The 20,208-nt window shown below is 41.0% G+C and overlaps 1 protein-coding gene across 1 annotated transcript; it reads right to left on the bottom strand.

Annotated features, from left to right (window-relative positions):
* Positions 1-1,880: 1,880 nt before the first annotated feature.
* Positions 1,881-7,877, bottom strand: LOC149298385 (acidic mammalian chitinase-like). Its single transcript, XM_089487531.1, has 11 exons — positions 7,853-7,877; positions 5,873-5,902; positions 4,969-5,170; positions 4,755-4,811; positions 4,509-4,674; positions 4,194-4,318; positions 3,954-4,077; positions 3,335-3,520; positions 2,697-2,816; positions 2,475-2,616; positions 1,881-2,152 (listed from the first exon to the last, which is right to left on the bottom strand). Exons 1-11 carry the CDS (start codon positions 7,875-7,877, stop codon positions 1,881-1,883), a joined length of 1,449 nt encoding a protein of 482 aa, XP_089343657.1.
* Between the last annotated feature and the right edge of the window lie 12,331 nt (positions 7,878-20,208).

The raw sequence follows: 20,208 nt of genomic DNA, 5'->3' as shown, positions 1-20,208 counted from the left end.
TATAACGGACGCAATAAAAACAAGCTATGAGTTTAGATCACTTGAAAGTATAGATGTGGAATTTACAATTCTAACTCCTTTGAAGGTTCTTAAATATTATATTCAGGATATTGAGTTACTAAATTGGATCTCAAATAATATTAATATTCTTGGAGATTTACAAGTGAATGATTCATTCCTTAGTTTTTCCGATTTACAAACTAAATTTAAGCTTCCTGACAAAGAATTATTTTCATATATTAGATTGAAGTATTTTTTGAATTCTAAGATGGTCCATCCTCCTTCAGAATTAGATCTATTAATTAATAAGCATCAGAAAAAAAAATTAATTTCTTTGATGTCAGCGTATCTGGATACGCAAAAGAACGACATAATACCTGCTTCTGTGGAAAAATGGCAAACTGATTGTGAGATCATACTACCTATTGAGAGTTGGGCTGATTCCTGGACACAAGTCAGGAATGCGGTGCATGCAATTAATATACAAGAGATGTTTTTTAAGTTGCTACATCGCTGGTATTTAGTTCCCTCCCGGCTAAGTAAATTCTCTAATGTAACCTCTAGCCTATGTTGGAGATGTGGCTATGAGGAGGGGACTCAATTCCATATTTGGTGGGCATGTTGTAAACTGGATAGTATTAAGTTAGAAGTTACCAAGCTTCTTTCATTTATCTTTAAATGCAACTTTGCCATCCACTCTTATACTTGGCTTTTTCATTTAGCTCTTCCTCCCTCAACTAGCGCATTTAAATTATTGGCAGTTAACATCTTATTAGCTATTAAAATATGCATTGCTAGAGCTTGGAGGAAAGCTGAATCCCCTACTTGGAAAGAAGTAATGGATCAAACTACCAACCAAGCTAAGATGGAGAAACATTTCTATCTGATGAATCAAAATCTGCTGAGATATAACCAGATATGGTCCCTGTGGTTTAATTATATTACGGATATTCATTCAAACGATTCTGTCTCTATCACATAGATACACTCTTTTGGGTACTAACCTTAATTCCCTTGAAAGACCCCAATGGGTATAGTGTCCTCGGAGTACATTATAGTTACCGATAACTCAACCTCTACCCCTCCCACCGCCAATCTCGCTTGTTTGCGTCTTGCGTGTATGTGTATGAATGTTGGGTAATATGAAGATTTATATACGTCTTAGTACTGTTTAAGGATATTATTGTAGTTTATGTGAAGTGGACCAGAGTAGTTCATTTTTTCCTTAATGGTTTTGTATCAGTAAGAGTTGTAACTCTGGTTTACCAAAGAATTGTTGTGTATATTCTTCATATGCTCTGTATCTTTTTGATATGTGTTTTATATATTTGAAAAATTCCAATAAATTATTAAAAAAAAAAAAAAAAGAAAGCACAACTCGAAAATTGCTGACATAAAGCTTTTTTGCCTTCTTTTGGATCAACAGCGGTTAACAAGAAATAGGAAAAAGGTTGATTGAGCTTGATGGACACAAGTCTTTTCTTAACCTAAATTACTATAATTATACCATATCTCAAAAACTGCATTGATATTTCACTATTTATGCAATAATATGTTTGAGTTGCATGTCTGTTGATACACAGAGGGAAAAAAAACCCACATAACCTTTAAATGTCTTTCCATGCACTAGTGCTCAAAACAGAACACCTCCCAAAGGTTTGGTCTTACCAAGGTGGTATGTTGATGTAGCCTTGTCAGATGTAATCACTTGTCAAATGTAATCCAGTTATTTGTTGCAATATTTGTACAAATAATTTGGACTTGATTTTAAATGGAATAAAAACAGGGACACTTGCTATGCTTGATATTTTATTGTACAAACCAGGGTTGTTACAGTGTTATCTTGGTCATTTACTTTAGAGCACTTAAACAATTCCAGATTATGCCCAGTTACAACATTCACAGCTTGGGTCAAAGACAAGACCAGCCTGGCAATGCTGTTGGTAGGTAATTCCATTTAAGCAGTGCCAGAAAGCATTCTTGTTTCCAGCCACTGGGTACAGGCCGCTTGCTTTGCCAGCGCAAAATCCACTGCCACCGGAGCTTCCACCAGAGCTGCTCCCAGAGCCACTGCCTCCAGATCCACTTCCAGCAGGAACTGTAGCTGGAGCAGCTGTAATTGGAGCAACCGGAGAAGCTGGGGGAGTACAACCTGCAAAAAAGCAAAAAAAGTATGTCAGGGTATTATAAAATATATTCGAGAGTAAAAACAATCTTGTTACTTTATGTTGCCCAAATATATGTCTACAGGATGAAGGTATATAACACATCTCCGCTATATCCTGTGGTTGGAAGACATTTTTTAAGAACTCTCTCCAAATGTATCACATTCTTACTCAACAAATATTAATAACATAGCTACATTTAATCTATGGAATTGTGCATACTGTTTAATATTGCTCAGTTGGGTTATATTCTGAAAACCTTTTTTTTCACAAACTACACAAAATTACTGCTATCAAGATTACACTTACCAGAGGCCTGGATGCCAAGGGTGTTTTTCAATGTGGTGATCAATGGGAACTTGCCCTGGTTACAGAATGTGCCAGTGAAATCATCCAGATCAATAGCCCACACCATGGCACCTGCAAAGTTGTTCTTCATCAGCCATTCTGCCTACGAACAGAATAAAACAAAATGTGTTTGTCCTTTAAATGTTATTGTTGAATCTTTATATTTTTAAATGTTGAAAATACCTTTATCTGGAAGCTCTTCTGATTGTCATATCCCAGCCACTCATTTCCTTGGTAAGCATAAGGGACATCTTCTGCAGAAGACCATTGATTAGTAGCTCCATTTTTCAAGAAAGTGCAGATCTGTGCAAAACAAGGATTGGGTAATAAAAATAAGGGTTAAGAATAGATTAAACAAGTTTTATTTCAGCAATGCTAATAAAGAAACAGAAGCCTTAGCTGCAGAGGGATGTGCATGGACAACTTCAAGAGGCCAAGGTTTTTTCAGTGATGATCACAACTGTAACTAGCTAAATGTCATTTTCCACATCTGTAGATTAAAGGACCGTGGGGGAGCACAGCAATCCGCTTCTGTACCTGGACCATCTAAGCTAAATACAGATAGTTTGCTAGCATTTTTCTGTTGACATAATACAACTGGTAGGTTGGTAATTGATCGATTGAGGAACTTCAAAATACCTTTGATTGTTCTGAGCTCTTAGGTGAACAGAATAATTGATATGCTTGATTGTGTCTGAAGCACAAATTATATTTAATACTAGGTTATGTAACCAGGCTTATTCAATGTAAAGCACTTCCTTACCATCATTACTTTCGTGTAACACAACGCTAGGATGATACATTGGACTGCAATAACATACCTCATAGTATGCCCAGAATCCAGATTGTCTTGTATAAGGTCCAGCAGGGCCAGCACCAGAAGTGGGTGCTCCAATGGCAGTATTGGATGGGTTGCTCAGGATGAAAGTGTGTCCATAGGTGGGGAAGCCAACAATGAGTTTAGAAGCTGGTGCACCATTGTTCAGCCAGTAGTTCATGACGTAATCCTACAATGAGACAGCATGTGATTAGGTAGCAATGGATTCATTTTACATTGTGCAATTACATTTTTTATAACACACGTCGGTATGCATCTTAAATACAGCCAGTAACTAAAAGCCTGTCTTTGCATAATGACACTCAGCATAGTATGATGGCTTTTGCAGGTCCTTAACAGGCATGTATGAACTCATATTAGCACATGTGAGTCACTTTGCCACTGCTCATCCACACCAAGTACCTAGGTCTGCATATATAATACGTGAAATTGGTAGAATTAACTGAATTTGGCTTTTTACATACAACTGGTTATGCTGGGTTCCATTTAAATCCCTTTCAGCTGTTCTTTGCACTGCAAGGTTAAGTACAAGTTTTTTTATTAAGTGTGTGTCTATTTAAATATTTTTTTAATAAAGATAATTTAAAAAGATAGATACTAACAACATTCAAGTAGGAGTTGTATCCAGTGGCAGAAGGATTAGAGTACAATGGACTGTTTTCTCCGGTGTATCCTTCCCATGAGCCATGTAAGTCATAGGTCATCACATGGAAGTAATCAAGAGCCCTGTGGGATATTGAAATCTGTCATTAATATCTTATGTTTGTAGGAAAGGAAACTACATTTTTACAGTACAATCGATCCCTTCAATAAAACAAGCTAGGGAGTATCATCCTACTTACTGAGCAAGTTGGGGAATCTGGTAGCCAGACTGAATGTTAGAGATACCAGCAGCCACGGCAGCAGTGACCATGAGCCTGGGTTTGTTTGTTTGTGAAGCTTCTGTTTCGAAAGCTGCTCTCATTTCCTGCACAAGAACAAAACTCACAGGTTAGCATAATGCCCTAGGAGACTTTTATCCATCTATCATATTTTCTATTAAACAATATATATTCACCATTCAGTGGATTGAACGTAACACAAACTATTGTACAGGGAAATAAATAAAATAAACACTGAGGATTTTCCTGGCAGACCGTTGTAACAGATTTTCTCACCTGAACCAAAGTAGTGAAAAGTGCTTTGTCCTGAGGAGTGCTGCCTCTAGATCCAGGATATTCCCAATCAATGTCCAGCCCATCAAACCCGTACTCACGCAGGAATTTGATAACAGAGGTGATGAATGTCTGGCGATTCTGTGCAGTGGAGACCATAGCTGTGAACCTGAAAAGTAATGAAATTATATTATTATTGAGTGAGATAAATATGTCTGAATCCTGTTCTTTTTATAGTTTGGTACTCACGGTGCAGTTCCAAAATTCCAACCTCCGATAGCCAGCAGGGTTTTCAAGTTACCATTCCTGGAATAAAAAAAAATATTATTACCTGACGTTAGTAAAAAAAAAACCTTTGGGACAGGTGGTTGCCCCATAGAAGTTTCCATGAGTTTATGTCTTGCAGCTGGAATATTTTGTCCCTATCGTGTTAAACACTGAGAGTTGCAAATTTATCACTTACTGGTTCTTGAGGTTTTGGAAGGAGCTATACAGGGTGACATCATTCCATTCAATGGTGGTGATCTGGTTATTGGACATTCCAGCGAAGGCATAGATTAAGTGAGTACAAAGGCATGGGTCAATGTTATCAGGCTTGAATTTCCCAAGACCAGGTCTGTACTGGGCCCAGTTGGTGAAGTAGCATGACAGCTCATAGGCAGAGCCTGTGTGGATCAAGGAGACAGAGGTAGCTTAAGTTAAGAATTAGCATCACATGACACTTGATTCTAACAGGTAAAACTGCTCTGTGTTTCTGAATGTTTATGGTGATTACTGAGCATAAGCAGGTAACTTGGTGTGAGAGGCATTAATAGCAGGAAGAGGGAGGTGGTCCTGCCATTTTACGGAGCTCTGGTCAAACCTCACCTACAGACTTGGAGACCTCATCTCCAGAAGAATATTGACATTTTTGGTCCAACCTTACTTGTGAACTGCTATTTTATACATATCCTTTAAGCAAACTACAATAACTAAAATCAGTTAAGGCAAGATGAAATATAAATATGAATGACTTCATAATTTGTTCAGTAAATTGATATACTGTTTAATCAAGTATGTAATTCTGTATAATCTGTGCTTTATAGACTTGCTGCTGGTCATACAAGAACCATGAAAGGTGTCAAAGTTTGTTTTTTTTACAATGCTGCAAAACGGCTTTTGTTACCTTACTAATCTTCAAGCAACATTTGGACAATAGTATAGAAACTGTAGCACACATGCATGTTTCTATTACTTTTAGAATGTTAGATTTGTGAACAAATGCTTATTGTATACTTTATGCAGTTCCCAGCTTGATATGGGGCTAACATACCTTTAGGTGTGGTGAGTTTTAGCTATAGGTTTCTGAATCTTTTATGGAGACTTACCTATTTGAGCATTCAGCAGAAGTGCTAGCCCTAAAGAAACACAAAAAGATATTATGAAGGCCTACATAATTTACCATCACATCATCATTAAACATTGAAAACATCAAACAATGCTATTAAAATATAGGGTGGAGGATAATATGCTGCTCCTATGTAAATCAGGCTACGAAGATTCAGGGTAAGAGGCAAAAGATCCAAATGACAATAATGTTGACAGTTCCCTAGAATCTACTAATCATCTTTTGCCTGCCTCCATACTTTTCATTCTTTTGGTTTATTCATAGAAAATGTTATCATAAGGACAAAAAATGTATCCACAAAAGATAACAAAAAAGAGCATCAGGGCTGGACTGGGAATACAAACCAGCCCTGGAAATAACTGAATACCAGCCCCATATTTCATGGGCATACGGCACATGTGTGGGATCCTGGCCTAAATTGTTTTTACTTCAGAATAGAGACAAACCCTGCATTAATAAAGTATATTTAAAGAACAAATTATTAATAAATAAGATTCATATGAAAACACAGTCCTTAATATCATTGTGACCCATGGAACGGGTTGGGACTATCTGGGAGAGCGCCATTATAGTCCAAATAATTCTAAATAATATTTTAAGTATGAATTTAAGCATTTTAAGGTAACCAAAATAAATTATTGAAAAAAACAGTTATTTAAAACACAAAAATCTCTTTCACTGTAGATATTAAATAGGCAAATAAACTTGTAGTCCAAATGTATGGATGTCCAAGTGTATCAATGTCCAAGTGTATCAATGTCAGAGTGGCCGTATGTGTTTTTGATTCTGTGTGTAATTATGTATGTAACTGTAGAACTGCTCCTAACCATCCTCATACATAAATATTCATATAAGTCATATCCCCCAAATATTCATATCTACCACCATGATTTCCACCCCAATTATTATCACCCCATATTGCACCAAAACCACCCCCCCTCCATCTCTATACCTAGCATTATTTCCCCTTTATACCCTCCCCCCAGCTTTCCCTAATCCATATTTTTTGTTACCTTCTTGTCCCCAGACTTTGAGTCTGTCAGTCTGCCTACAGGTCTACGCTGCGGTTTTGCTCTTCGTGTCTGGTCGTCAGTGTGTCACTGGATATGTTTTATCCGTTGCGCCACTGACTGGCAGATGCACAGTAAATGGGAGATATGTGCCTCAAACGGCTACCCATATATACACACACTTACACTGCTCTTACATATGCCTGCCCATATGTATATCAACATAGACTGCCCTTACTTACACCTGCCCCCCCCACACATATACACAGCCCCTTACACCTGTTTACCCATATATACACTGCTGTATATATGTCTGCCCATACATATACATTAACACTTACCCATACGTACAAATTTACTGGCTAACATTTGCCCTTACAGCATCCCTTTCTCCCCATCTCCTACCTACCCTTTTCTCCCCATTTCCGACCTACATTTTCTCCCCATCATCTAACCACCCCGTCTCTTACCTTTCTCCTCTTCTTCTCTAGTTCTTCCGTAGTGTTGTGAGAGCGCAAGGTCTTTCACTTCAGACTTATGCTTTGGTGCTCTATGGCGGTGGGGAGATTGATACCAAGTGCTGGGATATGTCGCCATGTACCAGCGCCGGGCATCAATCGCCGGTGCGTAGCGCTACAGAGCCCGGAAACCGAGGCCCAAATTGACTGACCTTGCGCTCTGTGCCTGCTACCCAGACCAGCCCTCATGGAGCCTGGGTGAAGTGCACCACTGCCCTCGGCACGGCCCCAGGTCAGGCAGCAACTGGGGAATTTCCCAGAATCCCAGTCCAACCCTGGCGCCACAAAATGATCCATTCTCAATGGAGAATAAATAAACGAAAATAATCTAATTGCGTTGCTTCAAGCAATGACTTAAGACCAGTTTGAAAATATCAGTTGCTGCTATAGGAATGAGTGTCTCATAAATCCTATGAATTAGCCTGAACTTACCCGTGAGGAGTATAAGTTTTGCCATTTTTGCCTCTGTACTGATTACACCTCAAAAGACTTGCCTTTTATATAGAACTCTCCTCCCTTTCTCATTATCTAGCTGACACTGTAACACTGCAGAAAAAAAATAATTAGTTTGTAAAAAGTTCTTATTTTACTTTACTTAGTAATATTATGATTACAATGTAACCAACTAAATTAAGATAACCGTTTTATATATTGGTTTTGGACCGTTCAACTGACCTCTTTCTATTGCCACTATGAGATAATCCAATAACTGAAATGGCCACATGCCTTTTCTATACCAAACAGCCTCACGATCTAATAGTAGTGACCTTCCTCGGTGTTTAATCTAGTTTGATTAGGCCCATGTGAAGTTGACCCAAGGATTGCCAAAAAGATAAACTAAAATGGAAATTAAATAATTAAACTGTCCAGGGTAGATTAGTCAAAGACGTCTGATGAAGTGAATGTCATACAAAAAGTCTGTATTCACTATAACAATTTTCTTTATTGCGAGTTTATAAACCCTAATGCTTGGCTATCTTGATCTTGCATATCTGGGGAGTCTTTTTAAACAATATTTGTGACCACTGGACTACCTCTTTCCTGCCTGGTTCTTGCAAGGACAAAAAAGTAGGTAAGGGAGTTTTCCTGGCCAATTCAGCCCAACCATAGGGAGGCTATTTTGCCATGAAAGCAAGTGCCTCCATGATGGCCCTCTAGGAGACGGCACAGTCTAACTCAAGGGACCCATTCTCACATCGCAGAAGACTGCTGAGGTCACCACACAAAAGTGACCAAAATAACTAATGTACATTAATGTATATTTCTGAGCCATTGAAACACACAAAACATAATAATTAATAATTGGAAAAAAATTAAAAACATTACATACAAATTAATTTTTTTTTTTTTTGCAATTTAACTAAGGGTTACTAACTTCACAATATCTGCCACTGCTGAACAATGACCTAACATTCTTTGATGACATTATTTAAGATATTTTAAGATTTAATATATATTTTTTTATATCCTAGAGGGCCATATTTCTCTTATTCATAGTACATTGTGGTGTACTATTTTTAATACTCTTGGCTAAAGGGGTTTACAAGGTTTTTTGTACTTGTGCTAGGGCAATAGGATGTTGGGACAACTTTTTTTTTTTAAAATGTTTTTTTTTTGCATTTCCCTGGAAATTGATAGCGATCCCTTTGGTGATCTCTCTTGTACTTTATGGATGCCAATGATGCCAAGGTGACACCACTGAGCTCCTTATATGACTTTTTTATTTATATTTGATTGAAAGTATACTTGTTTACTTTTTCAATTTGTTGGAAGAGGAAGAAACTTAGGTTTTACTCTCTTCCATCCAATCTCCCCTGCACTAATCAGCAAGCTAGGCTATGTAGACTTGCATTGCTGATTGCAATATGTACGATCAGCCAGCAGGGAGAGAAATCAGAGATCCTAGCTGGGTCTAGATAGACCCTTGTGGGTCTTTCTCCTCCTTAAAGGACCTTCCAGTGGGTTTAATGATTAATACCTACCAGAAGGAAAGGTCTGATCAGGTATTCTTTATATAACACTATACCAGAGCTTGTGCCATTACACCCAATCTGTCAGCAGTAAACCAGCAATTCTGGGGGACTCTAGGCTGTCAGCCTAATCTCCTAGGCTGTCAACCTAATCTCCATCCTAAAGGGCATCTTGTCTCACCTTTTATGAATGTACCCTACATCCATATGTTCGAAAAGTGAACATATTCCTATTGTTCTCATTGTTCTTATTGTTGATTTGTTCCTAAAGTATAAAAATCCTTTACAAACAATTTGATTTTACAACATTCACCTGTTCTTGAAGTAACTAATAACCCTTTGCAGAAAGCTTTAAATTGGTTGCATTTTCATATCAATTTCATTTCATTTGTTTTCTTCATTTGGCTTGACAGTGGTGGAAAATGCATGGTTTGCTATACAACCCCCTAGGGACAGATTAACAATGACACAAAAATATAATTTGACCCTTGACCCTGGTGACAAGACACCTGCAATTATATTTTGCCCGGACAGTGCAGTAGGAACATGTGCTGAGTAGTTTGAGGGGCCAAGATGGGAGTCCATCTGGTGCTTAAGGTGCTTGAGATCTGGTGACTGTGGAGGCCATTGGAGTACAGTGAACTCATTGTCATGTTCAAGAAACCTGTTTGAGATGATGTGAGCTTTGTGACATGGTGCATTATCATGCTGGAAGAAGCCATCAGAAGATGGGTACACTGTGGTCATAAAGGGATGGACATGGTCAGCAACAACACTCAGGTAGGCTGTCACATTTAAACGATGCTCAATTGCTACTAAGGGACACAAAGTGTTCCAAGAAAATGTCCCCCACACCATTACGCCACCACCACCACCACCAGACTGAACCGTTAATACAAAGCAGAATGGATCCATGCTTTCATGTTGTTTACACCAAAGTCTGACCCTGCCATCTGAATGTTGCAGCTGGAATTAAGACTCATCAGACCAGGCTGGGGAGCCCGTGCAAATTATAGTCTCTGTTTCCTGTTCTTAGCTGACAGGAGTGGTACCCAGTGTGGTCTTCTGCTGCTGGATGCTATTCTGCATACCTTGGTTGTAGCGAGTGGTTATTTAAGATACTTAAATCATCTTTCTTCCCCATTCTGATGCTCGGTTTGAACATCAGCAAGTTGTCTTGACCACGTCCACATGCCTAAATGCATTGAGTTGCTGCCATGTGATTGGCTGATTATGAACAGGTGTATCTGTGCTTTTTACAGTCATGACCTGTAAGTGAGCATGCTTAGTAATTTTTACAAAGTGCAGGAGTAGAGGTGTGGTTGGTATCTTACGGTACTAAACATGTACATTTTCTATGTCTTAGTATTGTCCAATGTATGAGCGTTCTAAAAGGTTTAGTCAGGTCACCAAATTGAGCCCTAAAGAGCACTATTTAACCATGACCTTATACTTTCTGAATCCTACTAGGGTATTTCCATGCATCATTATTTAAGTAATTTGTGTTGGAAAGTAGTGTTCAGTGTTTATCAAGAATGTATATTTCTGAATTACTTGACTGGACTTGCCCTGTGGACCAAAAGACATACTTTGTTCACTAATAAGATTTTAATTTGGGGTACAATAATACCATTTCCATAGTCCTCTGATCTCCCCTAATCGTCCCAGGTCAAAAGCTTCACAAGGTGCCTGACCAGGTAAGCTGGGTGCCTGGTGGCCTGCCTCTCACCCACGTTTGAGGACAGTTTGTGGATGTAAGCATTGATGTATATGTGTAAGTGAATGTGAGCATGGATGTATATGTGCGTGTGCATGAGTATGGATGTGTTAGTGTGTGTGAATGTGGATGTCTATGTGTAAGTGTGAGCATGAATGTGTATGTATAAGTGTGTAGGGGCAATGAGGGGTGCCAAATACTCAAGGTACAGCCTAGTGCTAATAACTAGACTTGGGCACCAGGGGGCTCTTCGTGTTCGTCTTCGTGCTCGTCTTCGGGGGGGAAAAAACCTTCGTATTCCGTGAATATTCGCCCGTTCCTGTCTTCTCTTCGGGCGAATATTCGCGGACATTCTTCGTGCTCGTTTAATCTTCGTTTCCTTCCCGGTTGCCTTGCAGGGGTTAATACGGGGTTAACAACACATCGGAGCAGCAGCAGCTGCCGTGAAGGAACGTGTGTGCAACTCTATTGGTCGTTTCGGCAGGGGGCTGGTCTGGCATCAACTAGTGAATTGCAGAACGCACTTCATTCGTTGATGGCAGGCCAGCCCCCTGCCGAAACGACCAATAGAGTTGCACACACGTACTGAGGTGTACTGTACACAAAATGACCTAGAGACAAATGCTCCAAGGAACTTGGCCTCCGTTTATCATACACAATCACACATCCATAGATGTTTAATAAAAGAATAGGGATTATTTTACATTTTTAAATTGATTTTGGACCACTTGTAATACATGCCTAACATTTGCTACCTATTTACAATGGCATACTTTGCAACAACCCAACTTTTACTGGACAGGACTGGAAAAAAGCAGGACTGTCCACCAAAATCTTGGGTGTGTTGGCAGGTATGCGGATGGAAAAATGTTGGACAAGAACTAAAAAATAGCTTAGGGTTAATGTACGGTTATGTTTAAGATTAGTAGCAGTGCACTGCTTTGGTTAAAGATGTATTATGTCTAAATAATAATTTAATTTTAATGGGTTTTAAAAAAAAATTTAGGGGTTTATTTAAATGTATTTTAAAGTTAGATTTATTATTTAGTACTTTATTATATTTATTTAATGTTTATACTAGTGCTACCTACCGAGCTATAACTACCAACGTGTATTTGCATACCTAGTTTAGCTAAATTAGATGGGACAGGACTGGAAAAAAGCAGGACTGTCCCTGAAAAAGTTGGGTCTGTTGGCAGGTATGTGGATGGAAAAATGTTATAGTATGAAGTGTGAGTTATAGCGTTAATGCTAGTGAGTGTAGAAATGAAGGCCAGGACAAATAACAAGAGGAAAGGTCCTTGTGATTTTTGCATTGTACGTGTATGTGTTATGTGTGTTATGTGTGTTGTCACTTGTCACTGTGTTATATGTGTTATGTGTGTTATGTGTTATGTCACTGTGTTATTTGTGTTATTGTGTGTGTTATGTTTGGTTGGTTGTGTATCAGAAGGAAAATAATGAAATGGAAATGGAAAAGGAAATGGGAAAGGAGAATGAGTGGGCAATTGGCGACCCACTCACCTGTTTCACCCCAGAGCAAAGCATCCAAACACCGTCAGTCCTAGACGTTTGGCAGCGGACTTCCAGAGCTCAGACACAAGGCCCTAGCGTAAGCTGGCCACTCCGGCGGAGGTAGCAGGCGTTGCCACACCGCAAACAGACGCAGCCAGGGGGGAGAAACTGCCCTTACCATTAGGGACATTTGAGGCATGACACTAGCCAGGAAGCAAACTGGCATCGAAGAGACGCTGGCACCACCACCAGCAGCAGCAGCAGAATTGGGAAAGGCGAATGAGTGGGCAATTGGCGACCCACTCACCTGTTTCACCCCAGGGCAAAGCACCCAAACACTGTCAGTCCTAGACGTTTGGCAGCGGACTTCCAGAGCTCAGACACAAGGCCCTAGCGTAAGCTGGCCACTCCGGCGGAGGTAGCAGGCGTTGCCACACCGCAGACAGAGGCAGCCAGGGGGGAGAAACTGCCCTTACCATTAGGGACATTTGAGGCATGACACTAGCCAGGAAGCGAACTGGCATCGAAGAGACGCTGGCACCACCACCAGCAGCAGCAGCAGAATTGGGAAAGGCGAATGAGTGGGCAATTGGCGACCCACTCACCTGTTTCACCCCAGGGCAAAGCACCCAAACACTGTCAGTCCTAGACGTTTGGCAGCAGACTTCCAGAGCTCAGACACTAGGCCCTAGCGTAAGCTGGCCACTCCGGCGGAGGTAGCAGGCGTTGCCACACCGCAAACAGACGCAGCCAGGGGGGAGAAACTGCCCTTACCATTAGGGACATTTAAGGCATGACACTAGCCAGGAAGCGAACTGGCAGAGAAGAGACGCTGGCACCACCACCAGCAGCAGCAGCAGCAGCAGAATTGGGTAAGGCGAATGAGTGGGCAATTGGCGACCCGCTCACCTGTTCCACCCCAGAGCAAAGCATCCAAACACTGTCAGTCCTAGACGTTTGGCAGCAGACTTCCAGAGCTCAGACACTAGGCCCTAGCGTAAGCTGGCTACATTGGCGGAGGTAGCAGGCGTTGCCACACCGCAGCAAGTGCAACCAGGGGGGGAGAAACTACCCTCTCCATTAGGGACATTTAAGGCATGACACTAGCCAGGAAGCGAACTGGCAGAGAAGAGACGCTGGCACCACCACCAGCAGCAGCAGCAGCAGCAGCATTGGAAAAGGCGAATGAGTGGGCAATTGACGACCCGCTCACCTGTTTCACCCCAGGGCAAAGCATCCAAAGACTGTCAGTCCTTGGCGTTTGGGAGCAGACTTCCAGAACTCAGACACTAGGCCCTAGCGTAAATTGGCTACACCGGCGGAGGTAGCAGGCATTGCCACACCGCAGCAAGTGCAACCAGGGGGAGAAACTACCCTCTCCATTAGGGACATTTGAGGCATGATTTCAGCCAGGAAGCGAACTGGCAAAAGATGCTGGCACCACCACCAGCAGCACCGTTGGAAAAGGAAAAAGGTGAATGAGTGGGCAATTGACGACCCGCTCACCTGTTTCACCCCAGGGCAAAGCATGAAAGTCTGTCAGTCCATGGCGTTTGGGAGCGGACTTCCAGAACTCAGACACTAGGCCCTAGCGTAAATTGGCTACACCGGCGGAGGTAGCAGACGTTGCCACACCGCAAACACGTGCAACCAGGGGGAGAAACTACCTTAAACATTACAGATAAAAAAAATTAACTTTCCAAGCTAAGAGCTGGGTAACCCAACTTGGGCAGATTGAATTTAAGGAAGGCAATCTGCTCCATCAGATGAGGTGCCATGCGTGAGCGCTGTGGACTCAGTATGTTTCCAGTCATAGAAAACACGCGCTCACTTTGAACAGTGGTTGGCGGACATGATAGTAGCTGCTGCGCAACCCATGAGAGTTCAGGCCACACACTCTTCTTTTCATCCCAGTAGCTAAGAGGATCAACATTAGGCGCAGAAGGAACTTCACAGAGGTAAAGTTTGACCATTTCAGCAGCACTACTCTCCTTTCTGCTGCTAGCTCTGTCAGATGGTCCAACTATACTCCCAAGTGCCTCTTCCCAAAACGCAGCTGCTCCACTCAGCTGTGTTGTGCTGCTTGTGGCACTGCTGCTGATGCTGCTGCTAGGAGTAGCAGACCACATCATCTCTTCCTCCTCCTGCACCTCTCCCTCCTCGGACAGCATTCCCATTTTACGCTGCCAGTCACGCACCTTGTTGACCAATTGCTCCCGGTAGCTACTGAGAACATTAAATTTCAAAGCTAGCTTTCCCTTAATTCTTGGATCGCAAAGGCACGCTAGCATCATTTCGGGACTCTCTTCCATTCGTTTGCGAAGGTGTACTTTTAGCAGATCCTTCAGCTTCCTGACTATGGCTGCTATGTCAGGATGTAGAGTGCCACCTTGAACAGCCTCACGGTTTCCAAGGAACACATCCATCTTGCTGCCTAGATGGGAGAACACTGGGATTACCTGGGCCAGACTGGCAGTGTTTGAGCTTAAATTTTCTGTGGCATCCCTGAATGGTTTAAGGACTGCCACTAGCTGGGCGATCACTGTCCAATCCTCCCTATTTAATGGAGAGGTAATCCCAATATTGTGCTCTGAGGCAAGATTATGGATTGCCCTCTGCTGCTCCAAAATCCTCTCGAGCATGTCTAACGTGGAGTTCCACCGTGTACTGACATCCTGACGTAGGCAGTGTACGGGAAGACCTGACCTCTCTTGCTCTTCCCTCAAAAGTTGGCTAGCCTTAACACTATGGTGAAAGTGCCCAGCGATCTTTCTGCAGCGGGACAGAACTACTGCTGCCACATTAGTTCCTTCTGACATTGCTGCCTTCACTACAAGATGGATGATGTGGGCTGCACAGCGCACACCAACAATATGACCATCTCGCAGCGCTTTCACCATATTGGCACCTCCGTCAGTTACCACAAAACCAACTTCAACATTGGTGCCCACCTCTGCTCCCACCCAAAGGCTAAACATTTTCCTCATCGCATGCAGAATGTTTTGGGAAGTGTGCTTTTCATCCATCACTTCTGCATGGAGAAGGAAAGATCGGTAGCCTGCTGCAGCAGCTTCCTTAGACACACCGGGCTGCCACCAGTGTGCTGTCAAAGAAAGAAAGGCATGCTGGCCGCTAGGTGCACTCCACAAATCTGTAGTGAAATGAACAGACTGACCAGCAGCCTTGGAAAGCTCCTCTTTCACTGCTGCAACACAGGACCGATACAATGAGGGGACAATGTTCCTGCTGAAAGTGGAACGTGACGGAACTGTATATTGTGGAGCCACAGCCGCCATCAATTGTTTGAAAGGCTCCCCTTCGATCATAGAGAAGGATGCCCCTCCAACAGCAATGAACTGACCAATCAGTCGCGTTACTTTATTGGCCTGCTGTTTGGGCATTGACCTTTTGGATTGGAATGCCACAAATTGTTCCAGGGTGGGCTGGACATGCAGTGCTCCAACCTGCCTTGGTCTCTGGCTGCCAGCACTAGTTGCTGCTGCTGCTGCTGCTGCTATTGGCTCAGAAGAAGAAGCTGTTGGGGTTTTTCCACGGCCACCAGCTATGCTGCCTGCACTAAGTTTTCCCTCTGCATCTTTCCCCAATAGCACAGCGTTGTGTTGAGTGCTGAGGTGATGCTTCATGCTAGCACTGGTAAAATGGCCAGACACTTTCCCTCTGCTTATTAGCTTCCCACAATGTTTGCACTTTCCATAGCGCCCTTCTTCAACATTTTCAAAGTGCTCCCAAATTGGGGCGCGCATAGCCTTGGAGTGTGCCTTGGGTGCTGCTCCTACTGCTCGGGGTGGATGAACAGAGGCAGAACTAGTGGTGGTGGGACTGGTGGTAACAGTACTGGCCATAGTGGGACTGCTAATTACTTTAGATTTGCTAGGTTTTGCTGCTGCTGCTGGTGGTGGTGGTGGTGGTGATGATCGTAGCGGAGAAGGTGGAGGCTCAGGGGAAAATTGTGCACTAGTCATTTGGACACTGCTCCCTGAGGAATCTGATTCCTGACCACTCATCTCCTCTACTTCCTCTGGCTCATAGTCTAGCTCTTCATTAGCCAGATCGAATGGAATTCCTGCTAGGCTGGAGCTAAGACTGATATCGTCGTGAGACTCGTAACTAGTAGTAGTGCGAGCAGGAAGAATAGACTCTGCACTTGGCCTCTCAGTCTCAGGCTACTCTGCTACCTCGCTAGGTGGAGTTCCACTATGTGTAGCCCTCTCTCTAACTGTCTTTACAAAAATTTTGTAAGGACTTGGTGGCTTGCTAGAGGTACTAGGAGGACATGGCGTGGCGGTACCAGTGGGAACAGTAGGCGCAGCACTAGTGGTGGTAGAGGCGGTAGAGGTGGGGGTGGTGGTGGTGGTGGTTTTCCCTACAAAGGAATGAGATCGCTTTGGTTTGGGACCCCTCTGAGTCTTGCTGCTAATTTGGCTCTGCTTGGTACCTTGCATGCTGCTGGTGGATGGGGAAGATGCTGCTTGGGGCAAAAGGCACTTCTTTTTAGTCACTGGGCTGGTACTACTTGTGCTACCCTTTAACTTTGAACGTGCTTCTGGTGCTTTAGGCTTTCCGTAAAAAACCATAGAGCTTGTGGGCCTAGCCGCACTACTACTGCCTGCTTTTGGTGCCTTTCCTTTACTTGATGATCCTTCAAGCAATGCTTCCCCAAATGATAAGCGAGAGCTTGGCCTACTTGGCCGACTAGACTGACGCAAAGGCTGCATCTTAGAACTGGTGGTGGTGCTGGTGGTGGTGCTGGTGGTGGCGGTGGTAGATGGAGCTTGTCCCTCCTTAGTCCCAAAAGGAGGATCCATTTCAAATTTTGTGTTGTGTGTGTAGTGTAGTGTAGTGTTTAAAAAACTATAAAAAAAATTAAAAAAAATAAAAATAAAAAAAAAGGAAAAACGAATTAAAGACAAAAAATTAGAGGAAGTTCTCTTCAGTGCTACTGCTTAAAAAGTAAAACTATGCACTACTGCACTGTGCTGTGTGCAATCTGCCAAAGTGCTAAAGTTATTTAAATTATTAACTCAAGATTAACTATTTAATAACTAGCAGTATTTTATTTTTAATTTGAATTTACACGGGCCTAAGAGCTTAGCCTACTACTATGCTAGCCTAAAGCTATATTTCCTTACTATAAGTCTACCTCTAGGCAGACGCTCTCAAACCCACTAAGCTAAAGTGAGGTTAAATCAGATTCAGTATATGATTTATTAATTAATATTAAGTTATATAATATTAATAGATTAGAAATAATTTACTTATATATTATGTATTATAGATAGAAGAATATAGATTATGAATTAGAATTTAGAATTAGAATTACTTATATTATAGATTATGAATTAGAATTTATATTGTTATATATTATTTATAATATATTATAGATTAAGATTAAAGAAGATTAGAATTATTTTAGTACTACAGCTAGTAGCTTTGAAGCTTTGCTTAGTACAGCTCGTCACAGTCAATTTTTCTTGAAAAGAATTAGAAATAAAATAAAATGTCACAGCAAAACAGTTAGCTTCACTGCTGGCTGCACTCACTAGCCCAACAAGTTCACTTCACTGATGGACTGAGGTGAGCAAAACACTAAGGGTACTTTTAATAAAATTGAAATAAAATGTAAAATAAATGAGAAAATCTTTGCAAAACAGTTAACGTCACTGCTTGCTGATCAAAAAAAAACACAGCACTTATGCGGCTGCACTCACTAGCCCAACAAGTTCACTTCACTGATGGACTGAGGTGAGCAAAACAAATGAAATAAAATGAAAGATTAATTAAGAAAAATTGACTTGGTCTCTTGCTGTTGCTAAAACAAAGCACAAACTATAGAGCTGCAGCACCAGTACTAATAAGATTAGCTGAACTATACGCTAGTAGTAATTATTTAATATTATTACTTTTATTTATAGCTAATTTAATTAACTATTAAGACAAGAAAGAATTATAGAATTATTGATATTACTGATTTTAGATTAGACACTAGTAGATGTCTTGAATGTCTACAGTACACTCTACACTAGTATACTATTACTAACTATAACTGACAAATATATATATAATTTTATAATGAATTCAATTATTAATTATATTAATTAATATTACTGATTTTAAATTAGACACTAGTAGATGAATGTCTACAGTACACTCTACACTAGTATACTATAGAATATATATATATATATGACTGACAAATATATATATATATAATAATGAACTATTAAATTATAGATTCTATTAAATTATTATTTATAAATTCTATTTAATTTATTTAAGCAGGACAGGCAATAGGCACTAGTGCCAGCCCAGGGCACTGGGTGCACTGTCAACTCAACAGCACTTACACTACAGTTGATGACAAATTAAATAAAAAAAATTAAATTAATCAAATTATTATTATTAATTATATTAAGTAGCACTGAAGTGAGGATGAAGTACACTGTGAGAAATGGCAGGCTAAGGCTTACCAGTCTCACACAGAACAGAACAATCTCTCTCTGTAACGCTCGGATGCAGCACAGCAGTGTTGCCAAAGCAGTCACAGCGAAAAATGAATGGATCTCTCAGGCAAGCTCTGGTCTTATAAAGGCGCCTTCAGAATTCAAAAAACAGCAGCACAGGCATTGGACGAGACCCTTAGCGTGACGTCACAAGAGTGAGCTGATTTGAAATTTTGGCGGCTGCGTGGCAAAAACGAAGACGAATCTTCGATTCTTCGTGGTTGTGAGTCTTCGTCTTCTCCTACGTTTTGCCGGCACTGTATTCTCTTCGGCGTGTCTTCGGAACGAACAAAAAAACGGCCTCTTCGTGCTCGTTTTCATGTTCGCCCGAAGACGAATGCGCAAGTCTACTAATAACATACCCTTACAATGACAATATGTGCAGTTTTGTCAGTAGATAGTGCTGGTGATAGTTTTATTGACTTAGCCAAGTGGTTGTTTTTACCTGTTTCTCAATGGAGCCACGGGGCTGCATTTGAAACGAAATCCTAACATGTCTTGAAAGTAATAAAGCTGTTTTTAACTGCTCTGAAATTAGAAATGAAAAAACATGAAATAAACACACATCCTTAGAATTTTAATGCTCTATTAAAAACCATTATTATCATACGTAATCAATACATTTTGTCTATATAGCAGTAGCAAATGTGGGAATAGGTTACTTTAGTTTAAAACTTTCTGCTAATTGTATGTAAAGTTTATGCAAGTGTGATATAGGGCATCACTGACTTTCATAGAACGGAATGTCAGCAGTTGCTAAACACCTTTATCACTTGTGGAAAACAACATTCTCAAAATTTCTGCTATATTCTTGTTTAACCGTAGTTTCCCGCTTTCTCATTTAGTGTACCCACACAAATTATAAATTGTTTTTTCAAGACAAGCAGGGCTTTCATTTCAAACCATATTGATCTATACAATCCATCATTTAGTATAAAAAAAATGGAACAAAAACCCCAAACTTTTGTTTTACCTGTTAAATTATACGTACAGTATCTCACAAAAGTGAGTACACCCCTCACATTTTTGTAAATATTTTATTATATCTTTTCATCTGCTTCAGTA

Source organism: Sceloporus occidentalis, unplaced genomic scaffold, assembly GCF_023333645.1.
Source record: "Sceloporus occidentalis isolate IW3139 unplaced genomic scaffold, rSceOcc1.0.p SCAF_33, whole genome shotgun sequence".
In the NCBI taxonomy this organism is placed as follows: Eukaryota; Metazoa; Chordata; class Lepidosauria; order Squamata; family Phrynosomatidae; genus Sceloporus; species Sceloporus occidentalis.
The sequence above is the reverse complement of the archived record's forward strand: the minus strand, read 5'-3'. Positions and strand labels throughout refer to the sequence as shown.

Excerpts from the sequence above, each read along its gene's own strand:
- LOC149298385 (XM_089487531.1), bottom strand. The coding sequence starts at position 7,877 with ATGGCAAAACTTATACTCCTCACGG. Across the intron at positions 5,903-7,852 it reads AAAACTTATACTCCTCACGG|GGCTAGCACTTCTGCTGAAT; the intron begins GTAAGTTCAGGC and ends GTGTTTCTTTAG. Across the intron at positions 4,078-4,193 it reads CAGATTCCCCAACTTGCTCA|GGCTCTTGATTACTTCCATG; the intron begins GTAAGTAGGATG and ends AATATCCCACAG.